Source organism: Sus scrofa, chromosome 4 (assembly GCF_054392235.1).
Source record: "Sus scrofa isolate SSC_HxYL_T2T_F1_AM1 chromosome 4, Sscrofa_HxYL_maternal_Yorkshire_Landrace_v2.0, whole genome shotgun sequence".
Lineage (NCBI taxonomy): Eukaryota > Metazoa > Chordata > Mammalia > Artiodactyla > Suidae > Sus > Sus scrofa.
In genome coordinates, this window is record NC_139386.1 from 87,219,940 (window position 1) to 87,245,508 (window position 25,569).

Consider the following 25,569-nt stretch of genomic DNA (forward strand, 5'->3'; position numbering starts at 1 on the left):
ATTGCTTTCATGTTTTAGCAACTGTGAATAATGCTGCTATGAACATGGTGTACAGATATCTCTTTGAGATCTTGCTTTCAGTTATTTTGGGGACATACCCAGAAGCAAAATTGCTGGACTGTATAGTAATTCTGTGTTTAATTTTTTGAGGAACTGCCATACTGTTTCCCCAGTGGCCATAGCATTTTACATTCCCACCAACAGTGCAAGGATTTCAGTTTCTCTACATCCTTACCAACACATAAAACCTATTTTTTAGGCTTTGCTTTTGTTTTGAACAGTAGCCATCCCAATGAGTATGAAGAATCTTATTGTAATTTTGATTTGCTTTTCTAATGATCAGGGATGTTGACTATCTTTTCATGTGCATATTGGCTATTTGTATATCTTTTCTTGGTGCAGGTTATTTGTTTTTGTTGTTGTGAATTTTAGGCATTCTTAGTATATTCTGAATATTAACCCCTAATCAGATATATGATTTGCAAATATTTTCTTTCAGTCTGTGGTTACCTTTCTACTCTATCCATGGTATCTTTTGATGCACAAATTTCAAAAATTTTCATGAAGTCCCAATTTGTCAATTTTTTCTTCTGTGCCTGTGCCTTTGGTGTCATAGCCTAGAAATCATTGCCAAATCCATCGCTGTGACTTGGTATATTTTTTGTATTGTTCTAAAGCCTCACCCCTGCCCCCAACTTATTTTTTTCCCCACTTTCAATGAAGTGATTAGACCAGTAGATCAATAATGCATTTTAGACTTCGTCAATCTTTTTTTTTTTTTTTTCCTGTGCCCAAGACATGCAGAAGTTCCCAGGCCAGAGATCCAACATGCACCATAGCAATAACAATGCCAGATTCTTAACCCCCTCAGCCACCCGGGAACTCTTAGACTTTGTAAATCTTTATTCATTCATTCCACAAACAGGGAAAGTATTCCAAGTAGAAGACAGACAGAAACTAAAGCAAATTCAAAATGGGAGAATGTAAGCACAGCCGGCTGGAGCAGAATGTACATGAAGTGGGTGGTGGGTGAGAAGTCTGGAATTTAGATGAGGCCATACTATGGTGAATCTTATGTGCTGTGGTGAGTAGATTGAATGAAGGTAGTTTCACAATCAAAAGATCAAATTGGAGGGCTACTACCTAATGTTCTCTTGAACTGGACACTTAACCTTTCTGAGCCTCAGTTTCCCCATTTTATTTATTTAGCACTTATGTGGTACCAAACTGTATTCTAAGCACTGTTCAAATACTAACTCACTGATTTTGCCCACCAACCCTATGAGGTAAGTACTCCTGAGCAGGAGTATCATCCCCATTTGACAAAGCAGGGAGCTGATGCCACGAGAGGTTAGGTACCATGTCAAGATCACAGAGCTGATAAGTAGCAGAGCTAGGATTTGACCCAGAGTTCCAGAACTCATGCTCTTAACCATATGTTTGCTGCCTCTCTTAAACAGGAGAAGAGTAATTCCTACCTCTAAAAGTTATTCAGAGGTTGAAATGAGATGATGTACTTAAAATTACGTGGTATGTTGCACACTGTTTTGCCAATGCTTATTTTTAATTTTTTTTGGTTGCACCTGTGCCACAGGGAAGTTCCAGGCTAGTGACTGAATCCAAGCCACAGCTGCAACCTGCACCGCAGCTGTGGCAGTGCCGGATCCTTTAACTCACTGTGCTGGGCCAGGGATCAGACCCACACCTCTGCAGAGACCCAAGCTACTGCAGTAGGATTCTTAACCTACTGCACCACAGCTGGAACTCCAGATTATTATTAATAATAAACAACACTTTGGAAATGGGTAAGAGTCTCAAGAGCATAGGGAGAAGGGAATGGAGCAAGGATCAAGAGCTTGATTTTGGAAAGACATTTGACAGAGTCATGGCTGACATTCTTGTGGACAGGGTCATGGTCAGTGAAGAGCCCAGGCCTCCAGACTTCTAGTTCTTACAGAAGAAAGTTATGGAGAACGGTGTGGTACTCAAGTTGATAATGAACATGCAAAGGGGACCAAGATCAGGTCTCTCCCATTGGCAACCTAAGAATTCAGACAAGGACCAGAAGGTCATTGGGGTTCTGACTCCAGCTTCTTTTCCTTCCTCTAGTGCATTTTCCCAAATAGACCAGGGCTCAGACCTGCTTTACAGGTGAAGTAAGAGGTTTAAATCAGGATGTTACTAGGTTTACGATACCCTTGTGGGAACAAGAGCAAAGCACTGTGCATTGTAACAGACCCTGGCCTGGCTGGCCAGGCACATCCCTTTGGGGCTGCAGGGGCCAAGTCATTGCATCCATAGTCTTTGGAGCAAACTTGCACGTGCCTGCCAGGAAAGCATAGATGGAATGCAGGGAAGGCGACCCAGGGATCCTGTGATCTCTTTCTGGCTCTCATCGAGTTGTGTGGTCTGGTTTGTGGGTGGGATGAGGGTAGGGGTTCCGTGTCTGTCTTATTACCTTAGTGCAAAACAAGGTGGTTATTTGAACCTACCTCTCAACTCCACCCCCTCAACTGCTGCAGCTGGGGACTGATGTGTATAAAATGCTTTGAGGTGCTAAGATGAAGAGCCCCTGAGAATATGGCCAAAATAGCCTGACTGTGACCTCGCCTGAACTTGTTTGAAGTGGCATTTAGGAATATTTCCTTGCCTGGAGGGTTGTTTATTCAAACATCTTATGTACCTACCTGTTGGCATTTGATTTCTTTAGAAGAGGGCATCTGGTGGTTTCAGCTTTTCACATTTCATAAAAATGGGAGGCCACAGGGAGGAATAAACCGCTGCCCTAATTGGGTATATTTAGGGATCTCAGAAGAGAAATTTATGCTAAAAATGATTTCCTCCAGAGAGGACTTTTGGAGAGAGCAGGTATGCCCTGTCATGTCCAGTGCCCCTTGTTGGAGAGGTGCCAAGAGTTCTGCCTCCTTCTGCCCAGTATGACCTCCTGTCTGTGGACTCTCAGGCTGTCCCTTTGGTGGCCTCATTTGTAAGGGGCATTATGGGGGTGAGTAAGGCCTCCTTTTCCTTGAGTGGCTTGTAGTCTGGGTCATGGATCTCATGATCCCACAGAGACTGCACTCTGGAGGGGGGAGGGTGAAAAGCTTCTCTGCCTCTATAGGAAGAAACTCCATGATACTAGGGTCCCTGGGTCTGTGGCATGGTCCATGGCAAGAAAAGGATACGGTTTTAAGAAGGAGGCTGAGAAAGGCAGAGCTGTGCCTGAGGAGTTGGCCTAACCTGGAGAAAGGAAAGATTCCTGGTACCATTGTCCAAAGAAGAGAGGTCCAGATGTGTTGTATGCAGATCATGTGTATCAGAGTATTAGCCAGGGTTCTTTAAGTAGCAAGTGGCAGAGACCCAGTCACGTTAGCTGTGAAGTGAAGGAGAAAATTCACTGGCACATATTATTGAGAAGAACAAGAAGATTCAGAATCTCAAATTATTTCATCAGTATGTTCTCCCCACCCCCCTCTTTCTCTCTCCTTCCCTCACTCTCTCATTCTCTCACCTTTATTTGCCTGTAAGCACTTTCCACATAGTGTCTAAGATGACCAGCTGCTGCAACCCCAGGCTCAATAAAATCAGCCTACCAACCCCATGGTAGGCAAGTCTGTCCTCCAGCAGCTCCAACCCAAGTCCTAGGTCATGTGACCATAGTCTAAACATATAGGAAAAGTCCTTTCTCGTAGTAAAATCGGGGTAAACTCTTCAAACAGTAACCAGAGCATGCAGTGAGGACTCACTGTGTGCCAGATGCTGTTCTATGCACTTGATGCAAATAAACTCTCTTAGTTCTTACAGTAACTTGGTGAGGAAGATAATGTTCTTTTTTCACCTAGCTCATAGAGGAGCTGGGCTTCAATCCCGGGCAGTTTGGCTTCAGAGTCTATATACTTGACCGTCGTCGTGCCACACAACCTCTGACAAATGCAGGGTGACAGCAGTATGAGCAGGAAAGACGATGTCCAGTGTAAGTTGATGAAAATTGGGGTTTTAGGTAAAAATACGAAGTGGGACCAGATGATATCCAAATTTATACAATCAAATAAGGGAAAGAGACTCCACCTTTGTATTATAGTAATTCTATTTTTGCAAAGCAGGGCATTTCTAGAATTATTTCTTATGAATTAGAATGCAGGCCAGTTTGTAAAACAAAACAGATGCCTGTCTATCTGTATACCTAGAATATAGTCTACTCAATATTCTATAGTGTTGCCTTGTTGCTTAATCCCAGAATGATACTGATCACTCACTCAAGTGACAAGATATGACTGTAAGTGACTTGAGGCCGTTGCCAGTAGTTTAATCCAGCAGATGAGTCTCTGTCTCTGGGAATAATTCAAGAGGACTGACCATAATACATGGAGCCATGGCAGTAAAGACAAGGCGGGCCTTCCCAGGTGACCTGTCTGAGAGTTCCAGCTCTCTTTCCCAGGAATGGTTTCTGATATGTTTACTCAGACCTCAGTCATGTTCCAGCCGTGTTGTTTCTCAGGGTTGCAGCACAAGGCGCTTTCTTTGGGCTGGGCAGGCTGTAGTGAATGTGGGGATGTGAAACACCTTCGTGTCTTCTAGCAGCACTGGCCAGGAGAGTGGTAATGTGAGTCACTCTTAGATTTGCTTCCATTCAATGGGCCTTGGCTTGTTGGGCCTTGGGTAAGCTGGCCACCTGCCAAGAAGCCTTCAGCAGCTGGGACATTGCAGATCCTCTCTTGTTAAAGTACACCCCTGGGGGATTTGCTGGGGCTTGTGCCATTCCCTCTCCAGGTCTCCTGGCAGACGCTGGGATTTTGGATCTCCCTGGGTACACAGCTCTTTGACCCACATTCCCCCTGGGGAGGGTTAGACCAGAGGACCTCAAGGACGGCAGCCAACTCTGGGCTCTCTGATTTCTGCAGTTTACTAGTGTGTCTGCTAATTAGAGCCACTGGAGAGTTACCAAGTCAAGAGTACTTTTATTCCTTTCTTTTTCTTTCTTTTTTTTTTTTTTTTTAAGGGCAGTTCCCAGGCTAGGGGTCGAATAGGAGCTGCAGCTGCCCATCTACACCACAGCCACAGCCACACGGGATCTGACCCACGTCGGTAATACTGGATTCTTAACCCACTGAGTGAGGCCAGGGATTGAACCCGCAACCTCATAGATACTACTTGGATTCGTTACTGCTGAACCATGACGGGATCTTCTTTTTCCTGTCTTTTGAATTGGAAGTTTTGCACTCTTTATCTTTTTTTTTTTTTTTTTTTTTTTTTGTCTTGTCTTTTCAGGGCCGCACCCATGGTGTATGGAGGTTCCCAGGCTAGGGGTCTAATTGGAGCTGTGGCTGCGGGCCTACGCCAGAGCCACAGCAACGCCAGATCTGAGGTGTATCTGCGACCTACACCACAGCTCACGGCAATGCCAGATCCAGGGATCGAACCCTCAACCTCATGGTTCCTAGTTGAATTCGTTTCCGCTGAGCCACAACGGGAGCTCTTACACTCTATTTTTATTCTGTTACCTTTATAATGTTAACACTCACATTTGACTTAATGATGATGAAGTTTTGAAGACCAGTCATTCATCAACAAATAATTTTTGAGTTACTTCCTATGGGCCAGATTCTTGTTCACGTGCTGGGAAAACAGCCATGACCAAGTCTCTGCCCTGAGTACAAACTAACTTGGAATATTATTGCTCCAGTCATACCTTTAAGAGCTTCCATTTTGCTTAATGTTTTAATTTCATCTTTTTTTTGAGGCTCCCAAGTTATCCATTTTTATAAAATTTGTTTTTGATGTTTAACTTTTTATATTTCAATTTCAGTGTTTGCAGTTCTGATTTAGATTCATCCATATATTTACCATTTTTTTATAACACTCAGTTCTTGCATCCTCCCCTTTATTTCTGGATTTACTTTTCTTCTTGAAATGTATCTTTAAGTGAATCATTCAGTAAGGAGTGATTAGTAAACATTCAGGCTTTGGTTGCCTCAAAATATTGTGCCCTCTCATGAATAGTATTATAAAACTTCAGGGCAAGAGTTCTTTACCTTAGCACTTCCAAGAAATGATCCCATTGTTTTCTGGTCTCTATTTCTGTCTTCTTCAAAAGAAGAGTCTATTAATCTATTAATCTAATTGCTACTTCTCTATAGGAAATTTTGCTTTTACCATTTTTCTCTGTATCTTGGTGTTTGTCATTTTTCATTGTGATGTGACTTGGTATAGACTTTTTCTGATTTTTTTTTTTTTTTGTCCTTTTAGGGCCACACCCAAGGCATATGGAGATTCCCAGGCTAGGGGTCAAATTGGAACTGTAGCCGCCAGCCTATGCCAGAGCCACAGCAATGCCGAATCCAAACTGCGTCTGCAACCTACACCACAGCCAGAGAAATGCTGGATCCTTAACCCACTGAGAGCGAGGCCAGGGATCGAACCTGCAACCTCATGGTTCCTAGTTGGATTCGTTTCCTCCTTGCCACGATGGGAACTCCAGTGTTGAATCTTCTTAATCCTGTTCTTCATGTATCTTGATTTTATTTCATATTTTCATTTTCTTTATCTTTTTTTTTTTTATTACATTCTGGATAATTTCCTCAGAGCTGTCTCCCGTTTCACCATCTTTTTCTTTAGCTAAATCTTCCATTCAGCATACCCACTGAGTTTTAAATTTTGCTAGCTAACATTTTCATTTCTAGAACTTCTATTTGGTTCTTTTTTAACAGTTCCTTAATATTTTTCATCAGGTCTTGTTCTTTCATTATGGTTTCTACCTCCTTTCCTTTTAAAGCTTTTAATTGTATTTACCTTATGGCCTCTTTTATATTTTTCTATTCTTTCAAGTTATTAGAATGTCAGTTCTCCTGGTTTTTGTTTTGTTGATTCTCCCTCATAGCAGATGCTGTGCACTCACTTTCATTAAATGTTTGTTTTGTAAGTGTGGAAATTCACTGTAGAGCCATTTTTTATTTACTTCTGCCAGCATTAACTTTCACATGGACTTAATAGCTTGGGTTTCTGCCCCATGCAGCACTTATAAATTTGATACCCTCATCAGCATGGCACATGACGCAGTGCTTGATTTGTCATGGAAAAAATCTTTAGGAGTTCCCTGGTGGCCTAGTGCTTAAGGATTGAGCATTGTCACTGCTGTGGCTTGGGTTCAATCCCTGGCCTGGGATCTTATGCATGTTGGGGATGCGGCCCAAAAAAAAAAAAAAAAAAAAAAAATCTTTAGTGCTTCACCCAGAGCCTCAGATAAATGACTATTTTTGCCACATCCCTTTGTCAGTGGGAGGGGTTTTGCTATTCCCTTTTTCATAGAGGAGGCAGACCTTCTAGAACCCACTATGCAGGGTACTGGTTCCAGTTCTCTGCCTTGTGGGACCCTAGGTCATCCTTCTACATAAGAACCTCAACCCCAGGAGTCTTGAATTAGGTGTAATTCCTTTTTGGCCACAGGGGTGAGATTACAGCTCACATATTTCTTTTTGTTTCTGTTACCTGTGGATATCCCTTTCTTTTTTCAAGTTTGGCTTTTGTTTTTTTAAATGTTGGGTCATATATAACCTTTCTGTGAATTTGAAGTTGTACAGTGTTCACATCAACTGAGTTCACTCCATTGCCAGAAACAACTCCCATAATAAGTGAAAAACACTATGCTTTGCTTGGATAAAATAATTATACCTTATAAAGTACTTCCTGTTTATTCTTTTATTTGCCTTTTTTTATTTCTTTAAAAAAATTTTTTTTGTTTCATTATGTTTATTTTGTTGAGGTATAGTTGCTGTATAACATATATAAGTTACAGGTATATAATATAATGATTCACCATTTTTATTTTTTAAGGAATATTTCCTTTTTTGACCATGCCCATGGCGTGCAGAAGTTCCTGGACCAGGAATTGAACCTGAACCATAGCAAGAAGCTGAGCCGCTGCAGGACATTGCCTGATCCTTAACCTGCTGTACCACAAAGGAACTCCTTAGTCACAGTTTTAAAGGTTATGCTCCATTTATTGTTATTATAAAATACTGGCTATATATTCTGTTGTACAGTATACTCTTGTAGCTTTTTTTTGACTGTGCCTGCATCATGCAAAAGTTCTCAGGCCAGGTATTCAGCCTATGCCACAGTAGTGACCTGAGCTACAGCAGTGACTATGCTGGATACTTAACCACTCGGCTACCAGAAAACTCCTCCTTGTAGCTTATTTTATATGTAATACTTTGTACCTCTTAATTCCCTACCTCTATATTGCCACTTCTCACATTCCCTCTCCCCACTGGTAACCACTAGTTTGGTCTCTCGATCTGTGAGTCTGTTTCTTTTTTTTTATTATATTCACTAGTTGTTTTATTTTTAAATTCCACACATAGGTGATAACATATAATATTTGTCTCTTTTTTTGTCACTTTCTGGGTATTTTTTTTATTTTATTGGACAATAACACAATGTTGTGTTAGTTTCAGGTGTAAAGGAAAATGTATCAGCCATGCATATACATATATATCCATTCTTTTTCAGATTCTTTCCCCATATAGGCTATCACAGAATTTTAAATAGATTTCCCCATGCTATACAGTAGATCTTTGTTATCCATCGATTTTGTACATAGTAGTGTATATGGAGGCATTCTGAGTACGTTTATTTTTTAATTTTATTAGAGTATGGTTGATTTATAGTGGTGTGTCAATTTCTGCTGTACAGACAGTATATGTTTTTCTCTGAATGACTTATTTCATTTATAATACCCTCCAAGTCCATCCATGTTGTTGCAGAATGGCAAAATATACTATGCTCTTATGAAGGCATTGTCTTCATTCCAGTCCAGTGGGGATAAAGAGGAGCACTCTACTAATTACAAGACATGTTAGGGGAATACTATGCTTTGCTTAAGTGAAGTAATTCTGCCTTATAAAGTACTTCCTATTCATTCTCTGATTTACTTTTATATTTCTTAATCTTTCTGACTGTATTTTGGGCATTTCTTTGAACCTTTTTATTTATATTTGAATAGCGTGTTTGTGCTGATAGGTGTAATAACCGAGCTCACACCACAAGGTTTTTCCTTACCTTTCTCTGTTTCATCTGTACCTCCTTTCTCCCATGATTAGAAGTATACTTCCTAACCTAAGTATGTATACTCAGTTGCTCTACACTCAGATGAATTGTAAACTTAAAAACACCATTAACAGCCTCTAACCTACTAAGTAAACATAGTGGTTCTTTTGTCATACAATATATACCCTTAAGGGTTTATAGTAAGAAAAAAAAAAATGCCGTGTTTTAAAACTGCTTGGGCGAGTTCCCACTCTGGCACAATGGGTTAAGAATTTGGTGTTGCCCTAGCTGCGGTGCAGGTTGCAACTGTGGCTCGAATTTGATCCCTGGCCCGGGGAACTTCCATATGCCTTGAGTTCAGCCAAAAAAAATTTTTTTTTAAATTAAAAAAAAAAAAACCTAACAAACTACTTAATTCTTTTCTCTATATGATTATGTTATCAATCTAATATATAGTTAGGCCTAACTTTTTTGTTTGCAATCAATTTTTTTTTTCTTTTTTTAGGGCCACACCTGTAGCATGTGGAAATTCCTGGTCTAGGGGTCGAATTGGAGCTGCAGCTGCTGACCTATGCCACAGCCACAGCAATGCTAGATCTGAGCCACATCTGTGACCTACACCACAGTTTGTGGCAACACTGGATCCTTAACCTACTGAGTGAGGCCAGGGATCACACCTGCATCCTCATGGACACTAGTTAGGTTCTTAACTTCCTGAGCCACAACAGGAACTCTTGTGATCAATTTTATACTTTTTACATCCACTTTTACTTAATTTTTATTATTTAAAATATTTACATGGTTCAATATTCAAAACTGAAAAAAAATATAGGAGTTCCCATTGTGGTTCAGTGGGTTAAGAACCTGACATAGGGTCTGTGAGGATGCAGGTTTGGTCCCTAGTCTTGCTCAGTTGGCTGTGGATCTGGCATTGCTGCAAGCTGTGGTGTAGGTCATGGATGCAGCTCGTATCTGGCGTTGCCTCTATGGCTGTGGTGTAGGCCTGTAGCTGCAGCTCTGATTTGATCCCTAGGCCAGGAACTTCCATATGCCCCAGGTACAGTCATAAAAAGAAAAAAAAAAAAAAAACTTAGAAAAACCTACTTCCATCTGTATCTTAGTTTCTGGTTGTCTTTTCTATTTTTTCCTATTGTATAAGTAAACACATACTTATGTATATTTTATGTGCAAGTGTATTCTTATCTCCTTTTCTCACATTCCCTTTTTTTTTCTTTACAGCTAATGCCTCAATAAGTAAAGTAACTCTGTGCATCTGTTACTTTATATTATGAACTTATATCTTTCAGGGTAAATATTTAGAAATGGAATTGCTGGTCAAAGGATATGTGCCTAGGGAGTTCCCTTGTGGTGCAGCGGGTTAAGGATCCAGTGTGTTTTTACTTCAGTGTCTCCAGTCACTGCTATAGCGTGAGTTCAATCCCTGGCTCTCAAATTATCCTTGCCTAGAGCTGTTATATTTTCCGCTCCCATGTGGCGTATAAGAGACTGCCTGCTTCCCCACAGCCTCACCAACAGAGAGCATTGCCAAGCTTTTGAATTGTTAATGGCCTGAAAGGAAAGAAATGGTGTCTCAATTTTAATGTGCATCTCACTTATTTATTTATTTATTTATTTTATATATATATATATATATTTCATTTTCCCACTGTACAGCAAGGGGATCAAGTTATCCTTACATGTATACATTACGATTACATTTTTTTTCCCCACCCTTTGTTCTGTTGCAACATGAGTATCTAGACAAAGTTCTCAATGCTACTCAGCAGGATCTCCTTGTAAATCTATTCTAAGTTGTGTCTGATAAGCCCACTCCCTCCCCCTCCCATCAGGCAGCCACAAGTCTTTTCTCCAAGTCCATGATTTTCTTTTCTGAGGAGATGTGCATTTGTGCTGGATATTAGATTCCAGTTATAAGTGATATCATATGGTATTTGTCTTTGTCTTTCTGGCTCATTTCACTCAGTATGAGATTCTCTAGTTCCATCCATGTTGCTGCCATCTCACTTATTTTGAATGAAATGGGGCATCTTTTCATATGTTTAGATACAATTGGTATACCTTTTTCTGTGAACTCTCTGTGTATATATAATATATACATATATATATATATTTTTTTTTTGTCTTTCTAGGGCCACACTTGAGACATATGGAAGTTCCCAGACTAGGGGTTGAATTGGAAGTGTAGCTGCCAGCCTAAACCACAGCTGCAGCAATGCCAGATTTAAGCCACGTCTGCGACCTACATCACGGTTCATGGCAACGCCAGATCCTTAACCTGCTGAGCGAGGCCAGGGATCAAACCTATGTCTTCATGGATACTAGTCATGTTTGTTACTGCTGAGCCATGACGGGAACTCCCTCTGTGTATGTCTTTTCCCCAGTTTTATTGAGATATAATTGACACATAACATTGTATAAGTTTCAGATGTACAACTATAATAATTTGATATGTGCATATATTGCAAAATGATTACTACTGTAAATGTAGTTAACATTCATCATCTCACATAGTTACAATTTTTTTTTTTTTTTTTTTTTTTTTGTCTTTTTTTGCCATTATCTTGGGCCTCTCCCATGGCATATGGAGGTTCCCAGGCTAGGGGTTGAATCGGAGCTGTAGCCACCGGCCTACGCCACAGCCACAGCAACGTGGGATCTGAGCCACATCTGTGACCTATACCACAGCTCACTGCAACGCCGGATCCTTAACCCACTGAGCAAGGCCAGGGATCGAACCCGCAACCTCATGGTTCCTAGTCGGATTCGTTAAACACTTCGCCACAGCGGGAACTCCATAGTTACAATTTTTAAAATGTCTTTTACTCATTTATCTTTTTTCATCTTTGTACATATTTTTAAGAATTCATTTTAAATGAGAGTGATATGTCCTTTCTCTGTCATAGAAGTTTTAAGTATTTTCTCCCATTCTGTCGCATGTCTAATGACTCAGAATCTCTTTTCTTTACCACAGTGCTATCCTTTGTGCAGTTTAGTATACCATGCCTATGTAGGGCCTTTATTTTGAGACATCAATTAATAATTTGCTTATAAGAGGGAGTAAAATTGAGAACTCAAAAAATAAAGACAAAACCCAGGAATAACCTTACAAAGACACAGGCATAGAAGGCGTAATTATAAAGTGTATTTATCAAAGAAAGCTAGAGTACCTAACATATCGCATAACTGAATCAAAATTCAGAATATTTTAGCAGCCTGGACATATGGGCCAAGATGCACAAAATAAAATTTAGTAGAAATAATATTTTGATGTTCCCACTGTTGCACAATGGGATGGACAGTATCTCTGCAGCACTAGAATGTGGGCAGTGGGCTGAGGGATCTCTGGCTGGAGCAGTGGACTAAAGCATCTAGAATTGCTGCAGCTGTGACCTAAGTCACAACTGTGGCTCCTGTCTGATCCCTGGCCTGGGAACTCTGTATGCTGTGGGGCAGCCAAAAAAGGAAATTAAAAATAAATAAATACATAATGTTTTGTATTTAGGCTTAAAAATGTTAATTCCGTAAGTTCAAGGCTGGGAACATCTGTCTTCACAGAAATTCCTATTTGTGTAAACTTTGGGTTTGTTTGTTTTTTTTTAGGGCCGCACTCGAGGCATATGGAAGTTCCCAGGCTAGGGGTCTAATCGGAGCTAGAGCTGCTGGCCTACACCACAGCCATAGCAACATCAGCATCAGATCTGAGCCGCGTCTGTGACCTACACCATAGCTCACAGCAACTCTGGATCCTTAAGCCACTGAGTGAGGCTAGGGATCAAACCTGCAACCTCATGGTTCCTAGTCGGGTTCGTTTCCACTGCATCACAGTGGGAACTCCCTAAATTTGGGGTTTTAATTGACCATGTGCTTACATAACAACCCAACAGGATGGCATAGTTGCCAAAAGAAAATACACTCTTAGAGTGAATAGCGGCAGGGAATTATCCTGATTATGGAGACAGTTGCCCCTTTGTGCTTGACACTTATCAGACCACATCCAGAATGGTAAGTTCAGTTTTGGGGACCACAGATGAAGAGGGTCATTGACAGCAGTAAGCAAGTCCAAAGCAGGGACTCTTGAGTTAGTGAAGAGTCTGAAAGTCATATCGGGAGCCTGGGGTATTTAATCTGGAGAAAAGAAAGCAAGTAATTTGTGAAGGATTTAAAGGCTGTCAAAAGGAGGAGGAATTAGAATTATTTGATGCTGCTCACACTCGCAGCCCGGGATCTGTGGTTATGACCCACGGGTCAGGCTCGCTATAAAGGGACGTTTCTCCCTGGCCTTAGGACTGCAGGGAAAGGGAAGGGCTGCCTTCTTCACCTATCTGCCCCCTGCGGCCAGAGGTGTCTGGACAGAGGTGTCAGGTCAAGCAGGGGCCAGGGTCAGGCTCCGCTGCTGGGTAGGCAGCCTGGGCACCCGGGTTCTTGCTGTCTTCCTCGTGGAACACAATCTTTCCTCCCTTTCTGGTGTCTTCTCTTTGTTGGGAACAAGAGCAGGTAGGGAAAGTGATCTGTGGGATTTTTTTGGCTGGTTAAAGTAGATGACAATTTTGGAGAAACATTCATCTGTAGGATTTAATGTTAAAATTTGTCAACCTGGAGTTTTCACCAGGATCTGGAGTCAGTGTCCCGAGAGCAGAGACTGCTCCTTGTTGAGAATGGTTGTGGGTGGAGACCTCAGACTACACCTCCTCTTACCCATGTAATCCTTTTCTTTTCTTTTCTTTTCTTTTCTTTTCTTTTCTTTTCTTTTCTTTTCTTTTCTTTTCTTTTCTTTTCTTTTCTTTTCTTTTCTTTTCTTTCTTTTCTTCCTTCCTTCCTTCCTTTCTTTCTTTCATCAGGGATCCGATCTGAGCTGCAGTTTGCAATCTATGCTGCAGCTGTGGCAACACCAGATCCTTTAACCCACTGCCAGGCCGGGGCTTGGACCTGCATCCTAGTGCTGCAGAGATGCCACCAATCCCATTGTGCCACAGTAGGAACTCCTTACCCATTTATCAATAATGTTGTCTCAGTATGAATTGAACTTGTTTAAGCCCTGCTTAGGGATCTCAGAATGATTCCTGTGTTAATCTCATTGTCTGATTTTTTTTTGGGGGGGGGTCCTTTTAGGGCCACACCCGCAGCATATGGAGGTTCCCAGGCTAGGGGTTGAATGGGAGCTCCAGCCACCGGCCTACACCACAGCTCAGGGCAACACGGATCCTTAACCCACTGAGCGAGGCCAGGGATCAAACCCACAACCTCATGGTTCCTAGTCAGATCTGTATCCGCTGCACCAGGACGGGAACTCCTCATTATCTGATTTTAATGGGCACAGGAATCAACTGGGGATGGGATTAATATGCAGATTCTGATTTGGTAATTCAGAAGTGGACCCGAGAGTCTGCATCCCTAGACAGCACCAGGAGATGCTGCTGGCTCAGGGTCCATCCCTGAATTGCAGGGGACCAAAAGCAGCGGTCCACATAGACCAAGATAATAGAATCACTTGCTCTATGCTTGTCTATAATGCACAGTCCTAAGCTGTGTACTTCTGTTCTCTGGGACCATAATCTCTAGGGGTGGAGCATAAGAAATGATTCTTAGAGCTGGTACTGCAGGTGATTCTTAAGTACAGTAAAGGCTTTGAACCACTGGCCTTGGGAGAATGGGTGGCTTATATTGGAGAAGTGCTTTGCATCTGAGGGGACACAGTGAGTCCTACAGAAAGTCAGTTGTAGAAAACCAGCCTCTTCTGTAAAGCTTGTGTGGAGGAGACCGGCTGGGAGTTTCTGGGACCTGAGCTATGCTCGTGGAAAGTGCATATACTGTGGATTAATGACTCTTTTCTCACCCCCTGGTCTTGTCTCTCCAGTCATCCAGCATGCTCTGCCCACCCCACGCCGAGGCGCACTGACCATGAGCCTCAACTCCTCCCTCGGCCACAGGAAGGAGCTGAGTAACTTCACTGAGGAGGAAGGTGGCCAAGGCGGGGTTGTTGTCACCGAGTTCATTGCCATTGTCATCATCACCATTTTTGTCTGCCTGGGCAACCTGGTCATCGTGGTCACCTTGTACAGGAAGTCCTACCTCCTCACCCTCAGCAACAAGTTCGTCTTCAGCCTGACCCTGTCCAACTTCCTGCTCTCCGTGCTGGTGCTGCCTTTCGTGGTGACCAGCTCCATCCGGAGGGAATGGATCTTCGGGGTGGTCTGGTGCAACTTCTCTGCCCTCCTCTACCTGCTGATCAGCTCGGCCAGCATGCTCACCCTCGGGGTCATTGCTGTCGACCGGTAAGCTTGCCTCCTGCATAGAGAAGCAAAGAATTTTTGAATGTGGGAAAAGGGGGTGGGCATGAGAGATCATGTGGGTTGTGACTTTCAAGCAGCCTTAGTTCCTCGGGAGGGTGTGAGGACCTCTGCTGGGGAGCATGAGAAGGCAGAGGTCTGCTTCTTTTTCTGTTCCTTCAACCAGAGCACCTCTGGTTTTATCTGATCCAGTTTGCATATAGTTTTATTTTTTAAAAAGAGATTCCATTGCTTTAAAAAAAACAAAACTCAGGAGTTCCTTTGTGGTTCTGGCATCTTCACTGCTGTACCTCTGGTTGCAGCTGTCACATGGGTTCAAGCCCTAGTTGGGGAACTTTTTTTTTTTTTTTTTTTTTTTTTGTCTTTTTGCTATTTCTTTGGGCTGCTCCCACGGCATATGGAGGTTCCTAGGCTAGGGGTTGAATTGGAGCTGTAGCCACCGGCCTATGCCAGAGCCACAGCAACGCGGGATCCGAGCCACGTCTGCAACCTACACCACAGTTCACGGCAACGCTGGATCATTAACCCACTGAGCAAGGGCAGAGACCGAACCCGCAACCTCATGGTTCCTAGTCGGATTCACTAACCACTGCGCCACGACGGGAACTCCTAGTTGGGGAACTTCTGCATGCCGCAGGTGCAGCCAAAAAACAAACAAACAAAAAAACAAACAAAAACACTGTGGAAACCTTTGCTCCTCAGTTTCTACTGAGGAAGGTGATCAGGTCCTCAGAGATGATAGGTTCAGGTTTTTCCTGAAGTGCTTCCTGCTGTCTGTTGCTTTGGGTTGGGCCAGAGCTGGACCAAAGGAGACCTAAGAGGAACTACTCACCGTCTTCCACAGTGCAGGGGGTTAAAGCCTGCTCAGTCCTTGACACAAGGAGAACAGGGGGAAGGGAAGACAACCCCAGAAATAAAGACAGGGTCATCTGAGAGAGACAAGGTGTGCCTTAACAAAATCTGGGCTGTCCCTTTTTGCAGCATGTCTGATGCAGACAGAAAGAGCTCTGTCTAGAAGATTCTTCCACATTCCCATATTCTGGTGTTAGGTTGTCAGATCTAGTTGTGCAAGTCCTGCAGATTATGGCAGCAAGTGTGTGATGCCGAGAGTCATCTTCTTTATTAGGATTTTGCCAGTAGTTATTTTATTTATCCCAGGCAAGGGTTCATATGCACGAGAGCAGAGGGGGGAGATTTAGATTCTGTGTGATTTGTAGAATTAGATGGAAGCTAGCAGGGGAGTCAAGGAAAACACAGAGGGGGTTCTCTAGGGCTGTTGTCACTGGGTGACACAAGTCCCCAGGCTCCCTTGGGACCATCAGCTGTTGTTTTTTGTTAATCAAATTTTACTTTTAAAAAATTTTTTTTTTGGCTGTGGCAGCATAATGTGGGAATCTCAGTTCCCAGACCAGGGATTAAGCCCAGGTTGCAGTGTGAAAGCACCGAATCCTAACCACTAGAGCAGCAGGGTCTAGACCCAGGTTTTTGACCTGATGAGGTGTGGCTGGATGGTCTACCCAGGGTGCAGGCCTCAACTAGGCCCAAGGCCAGAGTCCTGTAAGCTTTCTGCAGCTGTGGGGGATTAGAGTGAAGGAAGTAATCAGTCAGAACTAATCATATGCTTCCCCCAATAATGAAAATAATATGGAACATATAAGGAGTAAAATAAGAAATGTCCATAATCCTACCCATCAGAAGCCATCACTTTATTTTTTTTTTAAGTGTGTTTGCCTCCAGTGACTTTTGGCTGCACGCAGTAATTTTAGAAAATAGGCTCACGGCGCATGTGGTCTTGTGACCTGCTTTTTCATTTAATAAGTGATTATGAGCATTTTCCCTACCTGCAGATATCCTTTGAGAACATGACTTATTTATTTGTTTTGGCCACACCTGTGGCATGTGGACGTTCCCAGGCAAGGGCTCAAACCTGTGCTATAGCAGTGACAATGCCGGATCCTTTAATGGTTACAGGGTATTCCATCCTCTGGATGTGCTCTAGTTTATTTTTTACAGTCCCCTATTAGCTTAATATTTTATATAGCACTTTTGAGGAAGATGTATGTTTGCAAAATTGTCATGTTTTCTGTCAGAGTAAACACACTTTCAAGATTCTTGATGTCAGTGTTCCCTCTGTGGTGCAGTGGGTTAATGATCAGGCTTATCTTTGTGGAGGCACCAGTTCAATTCTCAACCCGGGGCAGTGGGTTAAGGATCTGGCATCGCTGCAGCTGTAATGTAGGTCGCAGCTCCAGCTTGGTTTCAGTCCCTGGTCCAGGAACTTGAGAGTGGCCAAAGAAGTGAAAAAAAAAAAGATTCTTGATATATAAAAGGCAGGTTTCCCTTCAGTAGGTTGTAGGTATTTACTCTAGCAGTCATTTGCCGTCATCCTATCAAGACTGATAAAGTAGCACTACAAACATAAATAGACATGTGTTGACAGTGGCATAGGAGAGGATCTCACTATTGTTTGAATTTCTTCTTCTCAAAAAATCATTACTTTTGAAATATTGCTTCATGGGCCCTGGGTCCTGTAGAAAGTGGAGTGGAGGCCAGCAGCTCAGGAACAGAGCAGGGGAGTGGGTTTTTAGTGCCTCTCACAGAGATCTTTGTGTACGGATGCTCAGTAAACAGTGGCATCTCTCAGAAGTCATAAACTGCTTACTTGGATCTGGGGTCTAGATAAATGAGAGTGAGATTTTTCACCACCTGATGTGACAGATTCTCAACTCACGCCATCAAAATGTATTAAATGAGAGAGAATTTGCTTCTTTCAATACTGTATTCTTTCACCCTGGGCTATATGCTGGGTGTCTACTCTGTGAAAGCAGAAACAAGAACTGTCGTAGCTCTCATCACTGCTTCTGATGGTGGAGCCTGAGGTGCTCCAAGGAAGAGGTGGCATGTGAGCTAGGGAAGAGGATTGCAAGGGCCTTTCCCTTAAAAATATAGTCAGATATTTTTAAGACCGTATGATGTGCATGTAATGCCAGTGTGTTTAAAGTACTGTGGGACACAGGAGGGAGCAGGGCAGAGCATGGTGAAAATGCAGGGTGTGTGTGCTGAAGGATGGGCGTGTCACACGGCATGTGACCCAGTTGGTCACCAGGGGAAATGGCTGGAAGTGGAAGAGGTAACATGTAGGAACAAGTGGCACCTCCTTAATCCCACTAGAGCTTTAATCCTGGCACCCCAGACCCGCAGCCCAGTCCCAGGGTCACTCAGTGACAGAGCCATGAGTCGAGAAAGGACTTCTGCCTCTCTATGATGATAAGTCACCAAGGCCTGGTTATCTTTGGGAAAATAGTTCATTTTCTCCTGCAAGCACAGGATGGATTGGGCCATCACAGTTCTCCAGCCAGATCTTTGGCTATAATGTATAGACTGCAGTAAAATTTATGGTGTCTTCAAATATTTTCATGGTAGATGCAATTTTTTTTTTTTAAATTATTGGTCACTTATGTGGCTAAGAATACGAACTGACTGGACCGGCTAATTTGATCATGCTTATATCCATGATCACCATTTGACCAAGATTTCAAACACTCCTTCCCCTGCCCCCCTTGATTTCAGGGAATTAAATTTACTTGATGTTACTAATTTTGAAAGTTGCATATTTGCCTTTCGATATTGGAAACCTCAAGATGCAGCTCGTGTGTGTGTGTGTGTGTGTGTGTGAGAGAGAGAGAGAGAGAGAATAAGAATGAGAAAGGGAGAAACGGAGAGATGGGAGGGACAGGGATGGAGAATAAGAGAGGGGAATGGAGAAGCAGAAGTGGTAGTAAAAGATAAGTTAGAGAATGGGAGTGGAAGAAAGAAATGGGAACGTCAAGAAAGTCGAAGTGGGAGTTTCTGGAGCACAGTGAGTTAAGGACCTGCTTTTGTCACTGCAGTGGCCTAGGTCACAACTTCTATATGCTGTGGGTATAGCCAAAAAAAGAAAAGAAAGGAAAGAGAGAAAAACAAGGTCAAGGGTCGTGATCACGACTAAAATGTGTTACATGCTAGTCACCTGCCAGGCACTGCCCTGTGCTGTGAAGAAGCATTGATCCCAGCTGATCCTCCCAACAACCCTATCAGCCCCCACATTGCAGATGAGCAAAGTTGGGTTTTGCAAACTTGCCAAAATCCATGTGGCTGGTAACTTGCCTAGTTTTGAGATGCTCAAAACTGGTCTCTTAGCCATCACACAATACTGCAAAGACAGTTGTCAGTCACATCCAGCAACAGATTCATTTAGCTCAGGGTTTCTCTACCTCAGCACAGTTGACCTTTCGAATGGGATAACTGTTGTGATGAGCTGTCCTGTGTGAGATATTGAGCAGCGTGTCCCTGGCCACTACTCACACTGGATGCTAGAAGCACCTCTCCAGGAGTGACAACCAAAAATGTCTCCAGACATTGCCACATGTTCCCAATGACGAACCTGCCTAAAGAAATCCGTTAAACTGGTTGGCAGATGAGCCCAAAGAGTCCATCATGTAGCCTCATGAAGGGAGGAGAGGCAGAGTGTAAAAAGGAGAGCTGGCTGGAGTGAAGTTCACCATTGAGACGTCAGGGTCCTAAATCAGCCCTGTGGAAACAGGTCCAGGCCAGGGACATCATTCAACCTGGGAAGATTTTTGCTGTGCATAAGTCCAGCCTGGTTACCCCTACTTTGAAGGTAACCTTGAAGTTGCCAGTGCTTCAGGTCCTTTTAAAATAGTTCTGATGTTTTTATTCCACACTGGGGTGGATGAAACTCCTGCTCTAAAAATGATATTTTAGTTTATTTGGGGGGGGGGGTGCTGCACATGCGGCATATGGAGATTCCCAGGCTAGGGGTTGAATCAGAGCTACAGCTGCCAGTGTACACCACAACCACAGCAACACAGGATCCGAGCCACATTTGCAACCTACACCACAGCTCACGGCAACGCCGGATCCTTAACCCACTGAGTGGGGCCAGGGATCAAACCCGAAACCTCATGGATACTAGTTGGGTTCATAACCCACTGAGCCACCATGGGAACTCCCTAAAAATGGTATTTTAAATGAAAGTAGCTAGGCGCTAGACCTGTGGGATGGTTAGTTATGGTGCCATCAAGAGATTTTTTAACTAAGTTAATGTGTTCACTCCAAGGTAGCTGTGGTTGGCTTAGATTTTGTTCATGATTTTAGTGAAGCCTTCTTATTAAAAACAGGGCTTTTTTAAGTGGTTGGTCTTGTGGCAGGAGAGTGAAGCCTTGGAGTGCCTATAGGCATCACAACTTTTAAGTTACACAGAAGCCTCTTTTGGGACCGAGGGTCGTGCTTGGGACTGTGTCTGAAAATGAATTGTTGGAGAAAAGATTGAGAGCTTCAGAAGACAGTTAAGAGTTATGGAAAGCAGGGGTTCTGTTGTGACAAGGATCCGGTGTTGCCATGAGCTGCCGTGAGGTGTAGATCGAAGACACAGCTCGGATCCCACGAGGCTGTAGCTGTGACGTAGGCTGGCAGCTCAGCTCCAAGCTGACCTCTAGCTTGGGAACTTCCATATGCCGTGGGTGTGGCCCTAATAATCCAAAAAAAGAAAATAATTATGGAAAGCCCCTCCATTTTGGCCTGTATTAACCTGCAGGGAATAGGGAGGTGCTTTTCTTCTATATTTTCCTTGGAACCTGCAACAAGACCTAAATGAGACTTAGGTTTAAAAAATGAAATTTCAAATCTATGAAATCCATTTTCTTCTGTGGATAAATCTTGACATGTTTGTCTTTTTTTCCTCCCTTTTTGGCTGTACCCACAGCGTATGGAAGTTCCTGGGCCAGGAATTGAACCTGTGCCTCAGCAGCAACCCAAGCCACTACAGAGACAACACCAAATCCTTAACCTACTGTGCCACAGTGGGAACTCTGACATGTTTTATCTTGATATGGATGTAGATTTGTGCATTTCAGTGTGTATAAATTTTACCTAATGAAACCCATAAAGCCAGAACAACCCCTAAAGGGTGTGGGTATATACAGGCAGCACCCTGGCTTTGGGGGCCCTTCTGATTCTAGGAGACTTACCCCTTGGGATGTGGTCCCAGCCCCCTGCCCAGGCATCCCACTGGGCTTGCAGACTCAGCTGGGAGAAATCACTGTCGCATCCCACTATCTTGCTCATGCCCAGAACCTCCGGCAGTGATGTAAATACCACTTTCCTTGCCATTGAATAATAATCCTCACCAGTGTTGAGAATAGCCAGAAGGATTTGTTTCAGAGGACAGCTTATTAATCATGATGATTTTTATGACTGGCCGAGCAGGGCTGGTCAGAGAAGCCAGGAACTGCTCATGCTCCCAGCCCTGGCCTCCCACACCCGCTGTACGTTCGCCCCTCAGGTGTTGTCTGGGGGCCTGCATGATTTTTAAATGGCAGAGGAAAGTAGAACTCTGTCTCGTTTCTCCTTAAAAGTGAAGAAAACCTTCCTGGAAGGGTCCCCCAGTCTCACCCCAGCAAAATTCCCTCACATTTCATTTGCCATATGACATCACAGAGGTCAGTGATTCACCTGGTCAGCTGGCAGGGGGTAGAATACCACTAGTGGCTTGATGCATCCCCTCAGAAGGGCCCAGTGTCCCCTGTGGTCATGGCAGTCTTGGAGGAACAAGATGGGGATTCTGTCTTCAGGAAGGAAGGGAGAGGAGTTCCCTTGTGGCATAGCAGGTTATGGATCCAGTGTTGTTATTGCATTGGCTATGGCAGGGGTTTGATTCCTGGCCTGGGAGCTTCCACATCCCGCAGTCACAAATAAAAAAAATAAAAAAAAAAAAGAGGGCAAAGATCCAGCTCTACCGCCACTGCCATTTATTTAGAGGGAGGCCCCCTCCAGCTCTTTCCCTCACTCCAGCACATTCTGTCCTTGGAGCAGACCTGCTCCTGAGGCTCTATGATTCTCTAAGAGGTTAGATCAGCTACCCAAGGTCACATACCTGGTGGACAGCCGAGTCACCATCTGAACCCGGGGATCTCCAACTCCAGAGGCGTTCTTTCACAGGGCTGCCTGGCCTTTGCAAGATGCAAACCCAGATGTCAGTGTAAGACAGGAATTGCTTTACTCCAGGCTGTGTGCACAGGGTCTGTAATCCACACCGTAATTACAGTGGTTTCTTCTTCTCAGACTCCATGCCCAGAAGCACTGTCTTTCCAGGCTGGACCTTAGCCAGGCCTCAAGGCTTGAGATCAGCAGCCACGGCCTTACCTCTGATTAGGAAGGCCCTTCTTACAGGGTATAGACGCAGGTGGCAGTTCAGGCTATGGCCCCTGTCCCTGGACTGCTAGCACCCAGGGATGACTCAGGACGGTCCTGGTGGTGGAGGTAGCTTCACAGGTGATGTGTAAGGCTCAGCCACATTCATTTCCTAATGTCCTGTCTATACCAGGCAGCATCAGTGTGGCCACCGCATCCCCCCACACATTGCCTTTGTGCAGAAGCCTCGTCATTAAACAGCATTTCCCTGGGATAAAATGTCTGGGTGGGGATGGTAGGGTTTACCTTCAACCCCATGGTCTAACTCCTCCCACCCATGCCAGTTAAAAGGCCGGCGAGGCTCGGTGTGCCCCAGCCCCCTGGCCCCTACCTTCACCCTGCGCCTGCCTGATTGAGCTCTGTGCATCTCCCCCATCGAGCCAGCACTCACATCTCCACATCTTGCCAGGGCTGGCTTTCTACCTCAGCTGCTCCTGGGCCAGTACGTCTGATCTTTTAAGACCTGGGTTTATGTGCCATCTCCTCCAGGAAGTCTGCTCTGCCTGACCCTGCAGTCGGTCTCCAGGGCCCTGCCAATATGAACCAGTAGCTCTCCAGGCATCCCTCCTTCACAGAGCTGAGGGATTAGGAACCAGCCCTGGTCTGTGGACTCTGGAGCAAGATGCTTTGCAGGAACTTGCTGGCATGTACGCTGGGGATGGTAAAGTCCGGTTGCCTGGGTTTTTATCTTCCCCTTCCTTATCGGGGGCAGAGTATCTATCCTTTCTCTGCTCTACTGTCTTCATCTATAAGATGAGGATAATGATAACACCCCCTGCTCCAAACAGTTGTTGTGAGGATTAAAGACGGCCCTTTCCACTCCAGAGTCTCACACCGTGCTTGAGTCTCTATCTCCCCCCGCCCACCCCCTCACCGTTTCACCTGTATTTCCAGTGCCTATAGCACGGTGCTTGGCACATAGCCAAGGAAGTGTTCGGAAAGTGTTCACTGAATGAATGAACCCCTTAATCCTTAGATGATACTCTGGTTTCTGAGGACCTTCTGAAAACTGATCTAAAAAAATTGTCAGAAACATAGAAATGATCTGGCTTCTTGCATGATCCTTTAGAGCTCCTGTAGATGCCCCAAGATCAGCCACACCCCCACATATGAATGGACTCTGGCCTGGCGGCTTGGAAGCAGGGCCGCCTACATTCTGTTCTTCCTGGCATCCAGCCCTTCTCTGATGAGTCCTACAGGGCTGTGTGGCATGGCCAGTCTGTGACTTGTCCAGGGGGAGTTGAGAGAAGGTCCTACTTTTAGAAGCATTTGCCCTGTGGCTGGGTTGGATGAGCAATTCAGACAGAGCTCCCTATCAGGAAAAGCAGTGGGTGCCCATCCTGGTGTGTCTTCTCTATTTTGACTCCTCTCTTTCACCTCCCTCCATCCTTTTTCTAGCTACTATGCTGTCCTGTACCCCATGGTATATCCCATGAAGATCACGGGCAACCGAGCTGTGATGGCACTTGCCTACATCTGGCTTCACTCCCTCATCGGCTGCCTGCCACCTCTATTTGGTTGGTCATCGGTGGAGTTTGATGAGTTCAAGTGGATGTGTGTGGCTGCGTGGCACCGGGAGCCTGGCTATACAGCTTTCTGGCAGATCTGGTGTGCCCTGTTCCCCTTCCTGGTCATGCTAGTGTGCTATGGCTTCATCTTCCGCGTGGCCAGGGTCAAGGCACGCAAGGTTCACTGTGGCACCGTGGTCATCGTGGAGGAGGACCCACAGAGGAATGGGAGGAAGAACTCCAGCACCTCCACCTCCTCCTCAGGCAGCAGGAAGAACGCCTTTCAGGGCGTGGTCTATTCGGCCAACCAGTGCAAGGCCCTCATCACCATCCTGGTGGTCATTGGTGCCTTCATGGTCACCTGGGGCCCCTACATGGTTGTCATCACATCTGAGGCCCTCTGGGGGAAGAACTATGTCTCCCCAACACTGGAGACCTGGGCCACTTGGCTGTCTTTTACCAGCGCCATCTGCCACCCCCTGATCTATGGACTCTGGAATAAGACGGTTCGCAAGGAACTACTGGGCATGTGCTTTGGGGATCGGTATTACCGGGAACCGTTTGTGCAGCGGCAGAGGACGTCCAGGCTCTTCAGCATTTCCAACAGGATCACAGGTAACGCAGGAACTTGCCAGGGAAGGGAGGCCCACCCTCAGCAGGTGTGGCATGTGGGCCCCTCCAGAGCTCTGGCAGGTTGATGGGCGGGAACTCAGACTGACAGTGGGCTTCTGGGACTAAGGCATGGGCTTCCTTTGCGGAAGGGTCCCAGAGTGTCCACGGTGACTCCCAGGCAGATTTCCTGAGCTCAGCAGTTCAGGGCAGGGGACAGCAGAGTTCAGAAATCCATGTTCTGTGACCTCAGCCATGGTGCATGGGCCTGGACAGTGTAGTTACTTCTGTCTAGAAGAAAAAGAACCCAAGCATTGGGCCAAGCTGCTGCTGCTTTCTCCTCTTGGCCAATCCTTTCTTTTCAGTGTTGTTTGAGGCAAAGTCAGCTTTAAAACACTCCCTCCCCTCCTTAGCTGTCTCTCTTGAATGGAGTCCTTGTTGGGCCTTTCCTCACAGGTCAGTGGTTTCCTCGCATGGTCCCTAGTAATTCAGGGTGTGTCAACACCAAACCTCCACTCCCTTGTTGAAGTGTCACTATCTGGTATGTGTAAAGCTGCTCCTCCATCTGATAATTGATTTCAGAGCTAATCATTTCTGGACACAATCCCATCACCTTTGATGAGATCTGGAGGAATTAGTCTAGTTAAGGACAGCTTTTAAAAAAAATTTTTATTTTTTAATTTTTGTCTTTTTAGGGCCAAACTCACAGTATATGGAGCTTCCTAGACTAGGGGGTTTGATTGGAGCTGTAGCCTCTGGCCTACGCTACAGCCACAGCAATGCCAGATCCAAGCCATGTTTGTGACCTATACCACAACTCACGGCAATGCCAGATCCTTAACCCGCTGAGT

At 44.5% G+C, this 25,569-nt stretch overlaps 1 protein-coding gene across 8 annotated transcripts in view; it reads left to right on the top strand.

Moving 5' to 3' along the window:
* Positions 1-25,569, top strand: part of GPR161 (G protein-coupled receptor 161) — a 65,065-nt gene that overhangs the window by 21,194 nt on the left and 18,302 nt on the right. For 3 of the 8 annotated variants that reach the window (XR_014843920.1, XM_085022501.1, XM_085022497.1), the window contains exons 2-5: positions 7,828-7,981; positions 10,350-10,470; positions 14,918-15,335; positions 24,000-24,724. Coding sequence is in view for 7 of the 8 variants with exons in the window: in XM_085022501.1 (XP_084878627.1) it covers positions 14,962-15,335; positions 24,000-24,724 (1,099 nt within the window). In the remaining variant the exon portion in view is untranslated. Of the gene's footprint in view, positions 1-7,827; positions 7,982-10,349; positions 10,471-14,917; positions 15,336-23,090; positions 23,249-23,999; positions 24,725-25,569 lie in introns of those variants that run through there. The other 5 variants (XM_085022499.1, XM_021089471.2, XM_085022500.1 and 2 more) reach the window with 3 other exon arrangements.